Source organism: Peromyscus eremicus, chromosome 3 (assembly GCF_949786415.1).
Source record: "Peromyscus eremicus chromosome 3, PerEre_H2_v1, whole genome shotgun sequence".
NCBI classification, from domain to species: Eukaryota; Metazoa; Chordata; class Mammalia; order Rodentia; family Cricetidae; genus Peromyscus; species Peromyscus eremicus.
Genome location: NC_081418.1, coordinates 41,756,830 through 41,772,610, shown reverse-complemented (window position 1 = coordinate 41,772,610; position 15,781 = coordinate 41,756,830). Strand labels below are relative to the sequence as shown.

Genomic DNA, 15,781 nt, shown 5'->3' with positions numbered 1-15,781 from the left:
GGCCCCGTGAATGGAAATCACATCATCTCTGAAGTTGGGAAGTGTGGGCTGTGCTGTACCCAGGTTTTCAAGGCTTCTTCCTTTGTAGAGCACGAGGTAACTGATATCATGTGGATATACCAGTAAGACAAGAGTTAATATTAGCAGTAGGTTGCTTATCTGTCTTGTGGTTATTTATGATTATAAGTGGTTCATATAGATTTCTTTTACTTTTCTCTTTTCTTTTTTCTAAGACAGGGTTTTTCTGCGTAGCAGCCCTGGCTATCCTGGAACTTGCTCTGTAGACCAGGCAGGCCAGCCTCAAACTCAGAGATCTGCCTGCTTCTGCCTCCTGCCTCCCAAGTGCTGGGAGTAAAGGCGTGTGTGTGCCACCAGGCCGGGCTGGGTTTCTATCCTTATTTTGAATAATTGAAGAACTTGATTATATCTATATCCAGTAGAAGTTACTACCCATTCTTACAATCCCAGCACTGAGTACAATTATGAATTCAAGGCCAGCTGAGCTACTTAGTGAGATCTTGTCAAGGGACTTGGGGAACAGACTATTAAATGTCAAGTCCTATAAAAAGAATTTTCCGGGCTGGAGAGATGGCTCAGAGGTTAAGAGCACTGGCTGCTCTTCCAGAGGTCCTGAGTTCAATTCCCAGCAACCACATGGTGGCTCACAACCATCTGTAATGAGATCTGGTGCCCTCTTCTGGCATGTAGGCATACATGCAGACAGAACACTGTATACATAATAAAATAAATAAAAATTAAAAAAAAAAAACACTCTGTACTTACTCCTAGTTTTAAAAAAAAAAAAAAAAAGAATTTTCCATTCTTTTTTTCCCCTCCAAAGTAAGATTTCAGTAAATAGCCCAGATTGGCCTGGAATTCACTGGGTAGCCTAGGGCAAGGCTTCAGCCTCATGATGGTTCTCCTGCCTTACTCTTCCTGAATGAATGCTGACATTGCCTGTGATCCTGGGACCTGTAAGGTGAAGCAGGACTATAAGGGCATCCTCTGGTACATGTCAAGTTTGTGGCCAGCTTAAGCTAAGGGAGATCCTGAATCACAAACAGCAACAATAATGATACAGTAGAAGGTTTTGAAAATGGTGAAACATGGCTATTTTAAGGAATTACTCATGGGGTTGGAGAAATAGCTCAGTGGTTAAGAACAATGGCTGCTTTTCTAGGGGACCCAGGTTCAATTCCCAGCACCCATCATACAGTGACTAATAACTGTCTGAAACTCCAGTTCCAGGGGATCTGATGCCCTCTTCTGTCAGCTGTGGACACTGCACACTTGTGGTGCAGTGAAGTACATTCAGGCAAAACACCCACATCCGTAAAACAAAAATGAATTTTTGAAAGGAAATTAACTCACTTTGAGCTGGTGAGATGGCATAGTGTGAGTGAGCTGCTTGCCGTGCATCCCTGAGTTAATGCCCAGAACCCATGTAAAGGTGGAGGGCAGAACCAGCCCCACAGAGTCATCTGACTTCAGCATTCACACCATGGCGCATGCGCCCTCACAGTTGGACCTGTGCACACAGTAGTAATACAGTCTTTTCAGAAGGAAAAAAAGACAGTAACTTGGGGTGGAATAGATTATTGGGGTGTAATTTTCAGTAAATGATGTGTGTTTGTCTCTAGGGTCTCAATTTGGGAAATAGAGTGACTTGGAATTGAGAAAACTGGGCTGTGGTCATACTAGTCTAACACAAGGCCCTGGATTCAAACTCCTATCAATGGGAAAATGGGGGTGGGGAAAGGATGGGAAAATTGCCCTTCAAAGAGAATAATATTCTTTATATCCTAATTTGGTTCCTTAAGTTTAAATTTTAAAAATGTAATTGATGTTAAGATTGTTATTGTGGAACACACTTTGTGGAAAATCATCCCCATGGTAGGTAGGTTAAGCAGGTGAGCAAGATGGGAGGTGGACGGTGTTGGAGTGGAGAGGTAGCTCTGTAGTGAAGAGTCCTTCTCCGGAGAGCGGCCACACCTCCTTGGGCCACACAGTAGAGCTGGCCCTGACGGTGGAGAACTGGCCAGGGCAATTCTGGAGAGCTCACCCTGGTGGTGAAGACATGAGAGCTGGCGGGCTGACCAACCCTGCAACTACCTAGGTCTAGAACCAGGGTTATGTGTTGATCCACCCCATTTGTGATCTGCTGGAGCACAGGTTTGGGGGGTGGTCCTGCGGACCCAGGGCTACACAGGGCGGCAATGGGATGTCCAGATAGAGTCCCAGTGAGGGTCCAGTGTCTATTCTATGATAGTGTAGCAGAGACCAGGGTCCTTGAACCAAACCAGTGATTCTTTGCAGTGAACGTCTGCATGTAAAGATGTATGGATAAAGGGGTTTACTGAGTGACTCACTGTGTCACATTGCAGCTTCCATGATGAGATTCCCCCCCCTTCTTAATTTTATTTTATTTTCTTAATTTTATTTTACTTTTGAGGGGAGATTGCAGGGGCTAATTTAAGGGAGTGGGAGCTGGGTGGTGGGATCAGAAAACATGATGTCAAAGATAGGAAGAATAAATTTAAAAATGGAGTGCTTACTGCTCTTGTAGTGAACCTAACTGTGGTACCCAGCAACCCCTGGCCTTCATGGGCACCTGCGTGAACATGAGGCACATAAATAAAAATAAATTTTTAAGTGAGCATTCGTGGCTACTGAACTCCAGTTAATTAGGTGAAATTGCATGTTGCCATGAATGAAGTATTTCTGTTTGTTTTTTCAGATCTTACCAATATATTTGAGTCCTTCCTGCCCCAGTTGTTGGCCTATCCTAACCCCATAGATCCTCTCAATGGTGATGCTGCAGCCATGTACCTCCACCGACCAGAAGAATACAAGCAGAAAATTAAAGGTAAGATGGCATATACTTTTAGTTGACCATTTAAAGCTGCCTTAAATTACTTAGTTCCTGCTGGGCGGCGATGGTGCACGCCTTTAATCCCAGCACTCAGGAGGCAGAGGCCAGCGAATCTCTGAGAGTTCAAGGCCAACCAGGGCTACACAGAGAAACCCTGTCTTAGAAAAAAGAAAATTACTCAGTTCCTCATAGTTTTTCTCTAGTCTAGAAAGGGATTGCTGTTCACTACACAGACGCCATGTGACTGACATGACTCCATTGGTCCTCTCTTAGGGGCTAGAATCCTGCTTTCCCACACTTAGGACCACTTGCATACTGATGCTGGAGTGGGGTTAAAAGGAATACGGTTGTGAAAGAACATCTAAAACTCATGAGTTTCATCAGCTTGCCCGCCCTCCCTCCTCTTCAGTGTGTTCTGTGGTTGCACTCTACCCACAGCCTCTGGCTTGCCTCTTTCCCTTTATCTGTATCAAGGACTTGCCTAGTAAAAAGTGTAGACGCATAAGCAGTAACATGAATGGAGAAGAACTTGAAGTGTGACAGTGTGTCTGTTCTTTCTGCACAAACGGCAGGCGCTGGAGTGCCCTCCTTGTAGGTAGTGATGTGCTCATCTGCACAGAATGCAGAGCATCAGAATCCTCGATGTGTCCAGTCCATTTGCCAACAATGGCAGTATGTTGGGGGAGCTCAAATACATGGGCCGTCCCCTTTAGCTGTGCAAGGCGTGTGTTAAATAATCTGTTTCCTGGTCCTCCCCAAGTCTCCATGGAGTATTGTTGAGTATTTCTGTTTAAATAAAGTAGAAATGGCCTGTAATTTATTTTCTTAGGTCTCAAGTACTTTGAAAATTTCAGACCTAATTTAATATACAGCACAGTAACTTACATAGCCAAACAACCATGTATTCCAAGAAAACTGCAGTTTCAACCAGAGAGAATCTTGATAGGGAACTATGCTAAATTTTTGGCCTGGCCTTTACTTGCCAGTGTCTGTAAAACATAGGCTTTGTAGTAAAGAAGATACTTCTGTAGTCCTTGTACTCATGCCTCAGCAATGTGGTACCGTCCTGACTGTAGTGCGAGTCTGCGCTGGTCCTAGTTACAAAAGGATCCAGGCCTGTGTCCATCTGAAGGAGCTACCTCTGTTTCAGGGACCGACCGACCGACTCCACCTTTCTATGGTGTCCATGCTGTGGTCAGTCTGCCGTTGTTGATATCTGAGGCAGTTGTGGCAGTTAGGCCTGAGCTCGGCCCTGCTTTCTAGTGTTCTTTAGTATGCTGCCTCCCCGTTTTCCCTTTGCCCTTCAGGAAATAAGAGGTGCCTTGCCTTATTTCTCAAACTTACCTCCTCACCAGCTTTTACCCTTGCTCCCGTCACTACTGGGATCACCCATTTCCAAAGTCCTTGTCTGCTCCCATGGACCCTCTTAGGAACGAGCCTCCGTGTGTCATTTCCGGCTCATCCTTGCTTCCCTTCTCTACCAAAGCTGTGGCCTGACTTCTGAGTCTGTGGACCCTTCTCAGGTCCGTCTTCCTGGGCCTCGATACAGCTTTGACACTTCCTTTCTGAATCATCTCTCATTCCGTTCCCTGAATGTAGCCATTCTCTTATGACCAACTTTTGCTTAGACATCCCCCCCCCCCCCCAAAGCTCCCTGTCTCCCCTGAGCTGCTTGTTCATGACTTCAGGTAACTCTCCAGGTAGATGGACTCAAAGTGGGTATGTCTAGGCCTGACCCTTCTCCCAGGGTGTCTTGGGACACTACAGTGGCAGTCACAGCATGGTGTACTTGCATTACAGAGAAGTCCATAACTTTTCTCTCCTAGGTGTTAGTGTTTAGATCTAGCTGATGCTGTTTTAAGAATGCAGGGATAGGGCCGGGCGGCGGTGGCGCACACCTTTCATCCCAGCCCTCGGGAGGCAGAACCAGGCGGATCTCTATGAGTTCAAGGCCAGCCTGGTCTACAGAGCAAGATCCAGGACAGGCACCAAAACTACACAGAGAAACCCTGTCTCGAAAAACAGAAAAAACAGAAAGAAAAGAAAAAAGAGAAGAATGTAGGTGTAAGACCTGGAGAGATGATGGCTCAATGACCAAGAACATGAATCACTCTCCAGAGTGTCATGGTTCTATTGCTGTGAGGAGACACCATGACCAAAGCAGCCTGTAAAGGAAGCATTTAACTGGGGACTTGTTAACGGTTTGGGAAGATTAGTCCATTCTCATCATGGTGGGGGGTGTGGCAGACAGCAGGCAGACGTGGTGCTGGGACAGTAGCTGAGCGCTCACATTTGAACTATAACTTGGAGGCAGAGGGAGAGCAAAACTGGCCCTGCAGGGCGTGGGCTTCTGAAACCTCCAAGCCCACTCCCAGTGACACACTCCTCCAATAAGGCCACACCTTCTAGTCCTGCCCAGTTTCATTAACTCGGGACCAAAAATTCACATAAATGAGCCTAGGGAGAACATTCTAATTCAACCCACCACACAGGGTCTGATTTCAGTTCCCAGTCCAACGTCCAACAGATCACAACTGCCTGGAACTTCAGCTCCAAAGTATCCAATGTCTCCAGCCTCCTCAGGTACCCCCACACGTATGGCAGACACACAGACATACCCATATCCAAATGATTAAAAATAAAAGTAAATCTTAAAAAAAAAAAACCCCGCAGGTGTAAAAACAAGGTTGAAAACTAAGCGGCGGCCGGTGAAAATGGGTTCCCTTGGCGTTTTCTAAAGATAGGTGGCTTCCCTGCTCAAAACCTTTGCTAGTAAAACCCGACGTGGTGGAGGAGGCTTTCAAAGGAAGCAGATCTCTCGAGTTAGAGGACAGCCAGGGCTGTAGAGAGAGACCCCTCTCAAAAAAACAACAAAAAACACCTTTGCTAGTGCCCGGGAGAGAGCTCAGTCATTCAAGTACTTGCCTTGATAGCATAAGCAGAGCCACAGGAGGCTCTGTGGAGCTCACCGACTGGCCTGGCCAAGGTCAGTAAGAGACCATGCCTCAAAAAAAGTGAAGAACAATAAAAAAAGAAGCCTGGCCGGGCGGTGGTGGCGCACGCCTTTAATCCCAGCACTCGGGAGGCAGAGCCAGGCGGATCTCTGTGAGTTCGAGGCCAGCCTGGGCTACCAAGTGAGTTCCAGGAAAGGTGCAAAGCTACACAGAGAAACCCTGTCTCGAAAAACCAAAAAAAAAAAAAGAAAAGAAAAGAAAACCAACCAACTAACCAAACAAACAAACAACAAAACAAAAGGGCTGGAGAGATGGCTCAGAGGTTAAGAGCACCGACTGCTCTTCCAGAGGTCCTGAGTTCAATTCCCAGCACTCACATGGTGGCTCATAACCATCTGTAATGAGATCTGGCGCCCTCTTCCATATACATAATAAATAAATAAATCTTTAAAAAAGAAAAAAAAAGAGGCCTGACACCCGCCTCTGGCCTCCACGCAGATGCAGGTATGCACACACAAAGCACCATCCGGCCAGGGATCTCAGTGCTGGGTAATCTACCTCTTTTTCTTCCTCCTCTGATTGCTTCTTTCTGCGACTCTCTTGTTGGAGGAGTTTCAGGAACTGGAGTGTAGTTACGCCCTCTGTTAGTCATGAGAAACTAACCTATAGAACACTGGTTCTCTCCCTTCCTAAGCTGCATCCCTTCAGTACAGCTCCTCATGGTGTGCTGACCCCTGACCACAAAATTATTTTCATTGCTGCTTATAACTGTAATTTTGCTACTGTTAGGAATTGTAATGTAAATATCTGCTGTGCAGGATGTCTAATATTTAACCCCTGTGAGAGTAGTGACCCACAGGTTGAGAACCACTGCCATAGAAAAACACAGAATTTCTTGATTTATGTGTACTCACCAAGGCCTCTCACATTCTGCCTCATTTTCCTCAGTTTTGGTCTTGTTGCCCTTTTTTTTTTTTTTTTTTAGGCCAGCTTGGGGCATAGCTGGCATATATATATTTATGCTGGGCAATGCTTGCACACACCTTTAATCCCAGCACTTGGGAGGCAGAGACAGGTGGATCTCCGAATTCAAGGCCAGCCTGGGCTACAGAGAGAGACCCTGTCTCAAAAAGAAAAAGAAAAGTTAGTGTTGAGTTTTCATAGCCCAGCCACACAATTTTGGTGACACTAAAATTGAATGGACTGTCCTGTGCAGAGTTGACATCGTAGGGCCTAAGTGGCTGTAGCTGCTTCCCTGAGCCTTCATCCGGTTCCTGTCATGGTGCAGCCCCTGCCTCTGTGTCTGTGGTATCTTCCCGTCAGTGACATTGTTCTTCATTTCTTTGCCTTCTGAAAAGCCTGTCTTGGTAAATGCTTCATAGATACTTGTTTCTTTGAATATCTTAAGGATGGTGTGACAGATGTAGCAACTTCTATGAAGGGAAAGTAGAATAGCCAGTCATGAATCAGAAATAAAGTCTCTGGGCTGGAGAAATGGCTCCGTGGTTAGCAGCACTTGGTGCTCTTTCAGAAAACCCAAGTTCAATTCCCAGCACCACATAAGTGGCTCACAACCACCTGCAACTCTAACAGTAGGCTACTACACCTGGCTGCTTTGAACACCTGTGTGCTCCCACATGTATATAATTCAACATTTTTCTTATTCCAAAAAGTACTTGTGGTACTTTTTGCTTTGGTTTGGTTTGGATTTTCAAGACAAGGTGTCTCTGTGTAGCCTTGGCTGTGCCTGAACTCACTCTGTAGACCAGGGTGGCCTCAAACTCACAGAGATCTGCCTGCCTTTGTCTCCAAATGTTGGGACTAAAGGCATGCGCTGCCTCCACCCCCCGGCACTCAGACAGTTTAAGCCAGTCTGGTACATAGTAGGTTCCACGCCATCCTGGGCCACACTCTGTCACAGTACAGACTGAAGTGGGGACAGGGGAGAGTTTCTGCCTGGGCTCCATGCTGTTGTTTCCAGCTCTGGCAGGCCCATGGGGGCTTCGGTCTACCTCCTGATTGCAGCTCCTACAGCTCCATAGAAAAAGACAGCCTGAGGACATGAGGGACCATGTGTGTCCAGCTTGTGTCCTGATAGGTTTCCCGCAAGCCTCCCTTCCTTATATGTGTAGGGAGTTTACTCAGTGTATTTTGTTTTTTCAAGACAGGGTTTCTCTGTGTAGCCCTGGCTGTCCTGAACTCACTCTGTAGACCAGGCTGACCTGGAACTCGCAGAGATAGATCCTCCTGAGTGCTGGGATTAAAGGCATGCGCCACCACCTCCTAGCAACAGAGTGTGCTTTTAGGAACAACTTTATTCTCTATTCAGCACATCTTAAATTCATTTTCAGCCGGCACATTGGCCTAGGCTCTTTTTATTTATTTATTTATTTATTTATTTATTTATTTATTTATTTATTTATTTATTTATTTATTTTATTTATTTTTTTTTTTTTTTTGGTGTTTCGAGACAGAGTTTCTCTGTGTAGCTTTGCGCCTTTCCTGGGACTCACTCGGTAGCCCAGGCTGGCCTCGAACTCACAGAGATCCGCCTGGCTCTGCCTCCCGAGTGCTGGGATTAAAGGCGTGCTCCACCACCGCCCGGCTGGCCTAGGCTCTTGAAGCATAGATCTTGACGAGAATAATGCATGGCAGAACCACTCGGCTACCCCTCAGCCTCCACATAGCAGCTTGTTCCTGATGAGCGCACTGAGACCATTATTACTGTCTGCTTCCAAACCCCAGTGGTCAGCATCTCGAGAGTCTGCAGTAGCAGACCTGAGCTAGCTGTAATTACGAAGCTGCAGGTCAGGAGGATGGGTGTCCTGATAACCTCCGTGGAGTCATCACTAGTCCTGTTCTACCTGGGAAAGTCATCGCTTTATAACATGGAAAGTCAAAAGTGGGGCTTGCCCACTTCACCCCACACTAGTCACCTCCCTTTGGAATCCCCCTTGGCTTTTAGTCCTCATAACAACCCTTACCCTGGTAGAGCAGGGAGTTTGTACCTTGGGGTCACTGAACTCACTCTGTGTTTTCTTCCCTCCCCTTCCCTGTGCAGAGTACATCCAGAAGTATGCAACGGAGGAGGCCCTGAAGGAGCAGGAAGAGGGCACTGGAGACAGCTCTTCGGAGAGTTCTATGTCTGACTTTTCGGAAGATGAGGCCCAGGACATGGAGTTGTAGTAGAAAAGCATCTGCTTTTCAGAAAGACTATTATTTCCTAACCATGAGAAGCAGACTATAATATTCATATTTAAACAAAGCAATTTTTTTTATTACTAAACAAGGTTTTTATGAATAATAGCATTGATATATATATATTATATATCACCCTTTAGATCTTGATTTCTTGGTCATTTCTCAACCTGAGGTGCATAGCATATTCCCACATTCCATTTTGGTAGCAATATGCGGTCTGAATGCATGCATTCATAAGTCCATTTGGCCAAGTCAGCCTGTGTGCTACTGAACTGTCAAGAAATTGCCGCTCGGATAGGTCAACATGAGTAAAACTAACAGGAAAAGGTTGCTTCTTTTTAGTGATGGTTCCAAAGAAAAAAACCAAATCTACCAGCTCTTGGATGAAGATAGAACAGTGCATTTCGAGAGTGGAAAGGAAAGGTTGAGGAAGAGGCAAGCTTTGGGAGCGTGTGAAGCTAGCCACGTACACAGCAGCTGCTCCACTGCTCCACGTCCTCCGTGGCCCTTTCTGAGGAGCAGTGGGAGACAGGGAGGTGGATGAGAAGTGAGACTTTTTTTTTTTTTTACTCAGATTTAAGAGCATTTTTTCTAGGTAGATTCCTGTCCTCTGTGCTACCAGACCTGCAGCCACATTGGTTTTGCTCTGAAGAACTTTTGGAAGTGTTTCTGAACATAAATCTTTTTCTTGGGGTACAGCTCGTCATCCAGAACATTTTTTTGAGAGAACAGGACTGGAGGAGAGAAGTAGGAGATGCAGTTAGATCTGCCCCAGCACTGGGCCGTTGGAGACCACGCCCTGGGCTGAGCGGCAAAAACTGGAAGCAGTTTTTGTTTGGTGTTTTTCTTTTCTTTTGTTCCTTTTTATTTTTTATTTGTGTGAATTGAACTTAGACAGGTTACAGATTGAATTTTACCTACGAGGAGACAGTCTCCTCCCTGGACGAGGCACTCAGTTGGACCATCAGGTGGAGGAAGACTCGGCCCTGTGCGAGCGATCCTTTGAACTCCAGTCTTAGTTTGTTTTTTTTCTCTCTGGCAGCTGCTCGTGGCAGCGCCCAGTTGCCGACCGCTTATGGGAGAGGGAAGTGTGGGTATATGAGACCCAAAACATCCTCAATTTAAAATGGGTAATAATTGAAACAAGTTGTTGAGGTGGGGAAGAACCACTTTCTTCTGTGACTGGCTAGGGAGAAGGTGTGAACCAGACGTAGGCTGGTTGTGGGAGGGAGGACACTTTCTCCCTCTGCCCTAACAGCAAGTCAGACAGCTGGAAGCCTGGCCTGCCGCTGTCACCGCTGCCGCCTCAGTGTCTGCTCGGCTGACTGCCACCCAGAGTGCCCAGCAGCTTCCATCTGGCTCTGGAAGGGATTTGAAGACAGTTTAGACAGCAGCTCTGTATTCTTTGTGTGGAAACCTGAGCAGTAGGAGTAGCCAATCCTAAGACCTTCTGAAGACATTTGAATGTCCCACTGGACTAACTTTTCTTTCCATGTGTTTCTAGTGTAGAAGTGCTGTATTCCACAGGGTTTAAGTCGGTGAGGTTGGGAGACACCTCTCTTTTTTAATTCAGAAAGCACAATCAGTTTTTCCTTTGAAAATCTATATAAAGTACAACTTTTAGCATGATTATTTTCCTAAATAAAAAGACAAATAATTTACTTATTTTATGTTAATTACGGGCATGAAGCAAAAGGTTTTCTTTGGGGAAACTGCAGTTCTGGGGGGGGGAGGGGCTGTGGTCGGTTCACTGCGCTGTCCCCTCGGGCACCCTGCCTGTTGGAAGGTGGTTCAGCAGTTGTGAATCGCTGTGTCATGTAATGCCGCCGTGCCTACCTGGCATGCTGTCTTCTGTCGGAGGGAAGGAGGGTCTGCTGGCGCCTCCACATTGCTTCCCCTGAGGACTAGCAGTTTGCTCATGCTCTAACCTTTTCTGTAGGTGCTACTTAGGGTAGGCTTGAAGTGCTGGGTGGTGATTGAGTTCAAACAATAAAAAATTGTATTTTTTCAATACCGTATAAAAATAGTATTCTAATTACCTTTCCAAAAAAAAAAAAAAATCCTGATAATTGTGTTCAATCTTGTTGAAAGAAATACAAAGCAAAACAAAAATCCAACAAAGCATAACAGAGTCAAGTTTAGGGAATGGGTGTGAGCAGCTGCTGCTCCAACCCTCCCCAGAATCCACCTTGCTGCATTGAAGACACATCACTCCCTCCCATGCAGAGCAACAGCAGTACACAGCTGACCGTGCAGAATGCCCATGTGGAGCCTAGGGCTTGAGGCCACAGGGTAGAAGGTCCATCCGGGTGAATGGTGAATCACTGCAGTACTGACAGGTCATGACTGCCCCCCAAATCACTCTACCCTCAACTTCCTGGAGCCAGGTCTGGTTCTGTGCACGTTGCTGCTCTCTGGGCCTTGACTCTGCTAGGAAGTTGACTTCGCAATCTTTCTGGCCCTTCCTTACTCCTTGGTGAGGTAGGACTAGATGACCATACCATATCCATAGGTGCAAAGGACCAGAAATAAAGCCTGGCTGTGACTCGGGGCTCCAGGTCTCCATAGTAAGTAGGTGAGCTCTGCTGTTTGGGCACCGAAACCCTCTTTAGTTGGCTGTGGGCGTCCCTCCTGACTCCCAAGGGGGCGCTGAGCTCCTTCGGAGGCTGAGCACTCCTTGGAAGGGGGAGCAGTAAGTCCGGGCTGTTGCTGGCATTTGCCCACCCCTTGTAGTAACCATTTTGAGGGCCTACCGTGTGGTTTACCAGTGCAAGCCGTTCAGATGACTGGAGCTCTTGCCAAACACCGACAAGCAAAGTGGCTGCTGCCTGGTAGCCCACACCTGCCGCGTCCCTCTGCCCCCGAAGCCCAGCACTGGGCCAGTGGGCTGTGTTCTGTGGTTGCCAACATAGACCCTGGCACTTGACATTTCTTGTCAGCAGTTTCCACCTTCCTCGAGAGTACTGTGCAGCTTCAACCAGCATTTCCTACTAACGAGAGAGTTCTCAGAAGTTGCCACATCTCTCCAGCACTAATGTTTCTGTCCACTTCAAGCGCTGTTCTAATTGCCAACGGCTGATCTAGGCTCCTGAGGAGTGCATCTTCTCAGAGGAAATGTGTCCTGGAAAGGGCTCCCCGAAGTTCTAGTTGGCCTTGACCTGATACTTGCATTTTCTAGGCCACCTTTTGGGGTGGCTAAGAATCATGACAGATCCTCTGCCAGTCTAGTCTCTCTAGGTCAGGTTTCTGAAAACTGGTATTGGATTTTAATGATATGTGGCCCCTCTGTTTTAGTGACTCAGGAAAGTGAAGCAATTTACAAGTTAGCAAAGGGTTTTACTTTGTTTTCTTCACTTCTGATTGGGTCATAGCCTTGCTGAGTGAAAAACCGACTTGTTTCTGATTGGGCACAAAGAACTGCATTTCTTTGGACTTGTGAATCCATGTTCATCTTCCTTTGGCCACTGAACACCTTGGCCAGCTCTTTAGGGACTGGATGGGGTGAAGGCCCTTTGGGGTCGTGGGTGTGCAGCTTTCCACTCACCTGAGTGGATGTGCAGCTTTCCACTCACCTGAGTGGGTGTGCAGCTTTCCACTCACCTGAGTGGATGTGCAGCTTTCCACTCACCTGAGGATGGCTATGGCTCTTGGGTTAGCAGTTACTTGGCTGTGGGCGTGGGAAGCAATGGCCTTGAATTACTGATTGTATTTGGTACACATTGTGTGATACTTGAAGAGATAAAGGGACTCAGCAGCCCTTAATTGAAATTGAAGCTTTTTACTGCTCTCCCTCCCTGCCCTGGCTCCTTCCTTCCACCTTCCTTGCATTGTGATGATCTAGTGGGCATGTCTGTCACCTGGACAAATGCCTCCTATAACCTCTTAATAGTTGTGTATAATGAAAACTGTAAACTTTTTTAAATAAAATGTGTATATACCTTGGCAAATGGCTGAACTCGATCAATAGCTGCCCACACATATCCGACAAGACAGAGGACAGAAATCAGTAAGGGAGTGTGTCACCCTCAGGCGGGAATAACCAAAAGACCCCGCCCCCCAGACAGCTGGCTGAGGTGTGTGCATCAGCGCCCTCCCGACAAAGCCATCTCGTGCAAGCCCTGTGCCCTAGAGGGCCTCACTGCCCTGTGTGCGCCTACGCACCTGTATCCTGGATGAGGACGTCCTGATGAGGACGTGAAGTTAGTCTGAACTTGATGAGTGTCTGGACGGGAGCCTGCCCCTGTGTGCCCAGTGCTGCCTCTTCCTGGCTGGAGAACCTAACACTACCCCAGCCGGACACCAGGTGGCGGTGCTGTCCAGTCTTCTGACCCCACTGAGCAACCAGAAGACCAGAGACAAGGGTTTCCTCACCAAGTCTGTTGTGATGTTTTGTTTCCTGGGCATAGTGATCCTGGCTCCAGGAACCCACCTTCGTATGCCTGTCAGAACTGGCATGGGGGGGGCAGACACCTGGAACAGCGCCCCTTGAATAGGGAAGGGCACCCTCCAGGCACGGCTTCCTCCAGTGCTCTGAAGCATCTGCAGTCCTCACTGAACCTTTACCCAAAGGACTGGAGGCTGGAGCTGTTGAGTTCTAGTCCTCTTAGGAGCTGGCCTACTCAATTCCAGCTCCTGCACACCGCAGGCCCTTCATTAACGAGTCTCCATTGCCTTGACACTGACAACTCCATGCAAACTGAAGCAATTACCGTAGCACCAATATTCAGAAAGGCTGCTGTGGGATCCTCCGCTTGGAAAACCGAGGCTTGAATACAGGTTTATTTAGACCCAAGAGGCTTTTAGAGTTCCAGGGCCCATTTTTGAACAGGGAAATATGGGTCACAACCCCAGGAGAAGTCCACTGTCCTCCCCACCTGGTGATCTGTCAACATCTCTCACACCCTGAACTGCCCCCTGGGTGGCAATAGCTTGTCATTGCCTGTGACAATTGGATCTTGGGGTGACCTTCCCACCAGAGAAGGAAGAAAAGGCGTAGGACCCGGACAGTTCCCAGAGCCTCTAAACAGACGCCTTGATGAAGACATGGTGGCTGAGGCCTGATCCCCGAGCTATAACCTCTGGGAAGGGAAAGGTTATCCGACCCTTCGGATTTACCTCAAAGGCGTGTTCCCTCTAGTTCAGGCTGTTTGTGGTGATAAAGTTTTAAACAATGGCATTTCCTGGTTCCTAAGTACTCACTGGGGCTCAGGATGTGGCTCCCAAAACCTTGTGTGAGGCCATGAAAAGTGGCAGGGACAGATCTGCACTTGGAGAACCCTATTGTCATAATCAGGAGAGAATGCTAGGTGGCAGATGGAGTGTGGCCCTTGTAGGACCTTGTCACCTTGGCTAGCCAGCATAGGGCAGACAGCCCCAGCTCCTGCAGGCAGCCTGGCCTCTGTTTTTGTGGATGAAGACCACCACGGGCATGTGTTTGGAAAGGTGGGAATGATGGGGATTTTATTGTTGTTTTGTTGTTTCTGTTTTTGAGACAGGGTTTCTGTTTAACAGCTTTGTCTATCCTGGAACTAGCTCTGTAGACCATGTTGGCCCCAAACTCACAGAGCTCTTGTCTCTCTGCCTCTGTCTCCTGAGTGCTGGGATTAAAGCAGAAAGATGCTTTTTAAAGATGCCCTTCTGGACCAGGCATGGTGGTACATACCTTCAACGATCCAATTCATTCAGTAGGAAGAAGCAGGTGGATCTCAGCCCAAAGCCATCCTGCTGTACATAAAGAGTTCCAGGGCCAGCTAGGAGGCATAGTGAGACCCTGTCTCAACAAAGTAAAAATAAACCAAGAAACCCTTCTGCAGATTTCAAAAGAGTTCTGTGCCGATAGCATCAGAAAAACACGCCTTGCCATAATGCCTTCCCTTCTCACCCTGTGGGTTGTGACCCCTTAGGGGGTCACCTAAGACCATCAGAAAACACAGATATTTACATTATGATTCCTAATAGTAGCAAAATTACAGTGGTTAAGTATCGATGAAATAATTTATGGTTGAGGGTCACCATGATATATTAAAGGACTACAGCATTAGGAAGATTGAGCCCCAGATACAGAAAGCTCTGCTCGCTGAGATTCCATTGTGAGCGCTCCAGTGAGTAGACCAGGCCTCCATCTTGCCGGCCGTAACTGAGAGAGAGAGTGGTGCCATGCTGGATCCTAGGGCTTCAGGCTTTGTGAGTCTGTTGAGCTCATGATGTTTCAAGTGTAGAGTCTGTGGCCCAGCAGCCACTGGAACCTCCTGCCATCCAGGACCCAGCCAGATACATCATGGCTGACCTGCCCAGGTATCGGCTCCATAGGCTTGGTCCAGATCTGAGAGTCAGGACTTCAGCCCCAACACATCCCATTTCCCCCACTGGCAATGTCTCTGGTGTTTCTGCGGTCGTTAGTAGAGACAGAAAATGAAAAATGGTAGGGGCAGGAGATGTAGCTCAGTGGTAGAATACCTGCCTATGTAGGTAAGGCCCTGGGTTCAAGCTTTAGTACCAATAAATAAAAATTGACTGGGAATCCACTCTCTAGAGCAGAAATATAGAATGCCATCTCCCTAAGTATATTAAAACTTTCTATTGCCGGGCGGTGATGGCGCACGCCTTTAATCCCAGCACTCGGGAGGCAGAGCCAGGCGGATCTCTGTGAGTTCGAGGCCAGCCTGGACTACCAAGTGAGTCCCAGGAAAGGCGCAAAGCTACACAGAGAAACCCTGTCTCGAAAAACCAAAAAAAAAAAAAAAACTTTCAATTG

At 47.3% G+C, this 15,781-nt stretch overlaps 1 protein-coding gene across 2 annotated transcripts in view; it reads left to right on the top strand.

Moving 5' to 3' along the window:
• Ube2h (ubiquitin conjugating enzyme E2 H) overlaps positions 1-9,166 on the top strand; it is a 101,469-nt gene extending 92,303 nt beyond the window's left edge. For both annotated transcript variants that reach the window (XM_059257503.1, XM_059257502.1), the window contains 2 exons: positions 2,738-2,866; positions 8,888-9,166. In XM_059257503.1, coding sequence (XP_059113486.1) covers positions 2,738-2,866; positions 8,888-9,012 — 254 coding nt within the window. In that variant the 3' untranslated portion in view covers positions 9,013-9,166. The remainder of the gene's footprint in view (positions 1-2,737; positions 2,867-8,887) is intronic.
• The last annotated feature ends 6,615 nt before the right edge of the window (positions 9,167-15,781 follow it).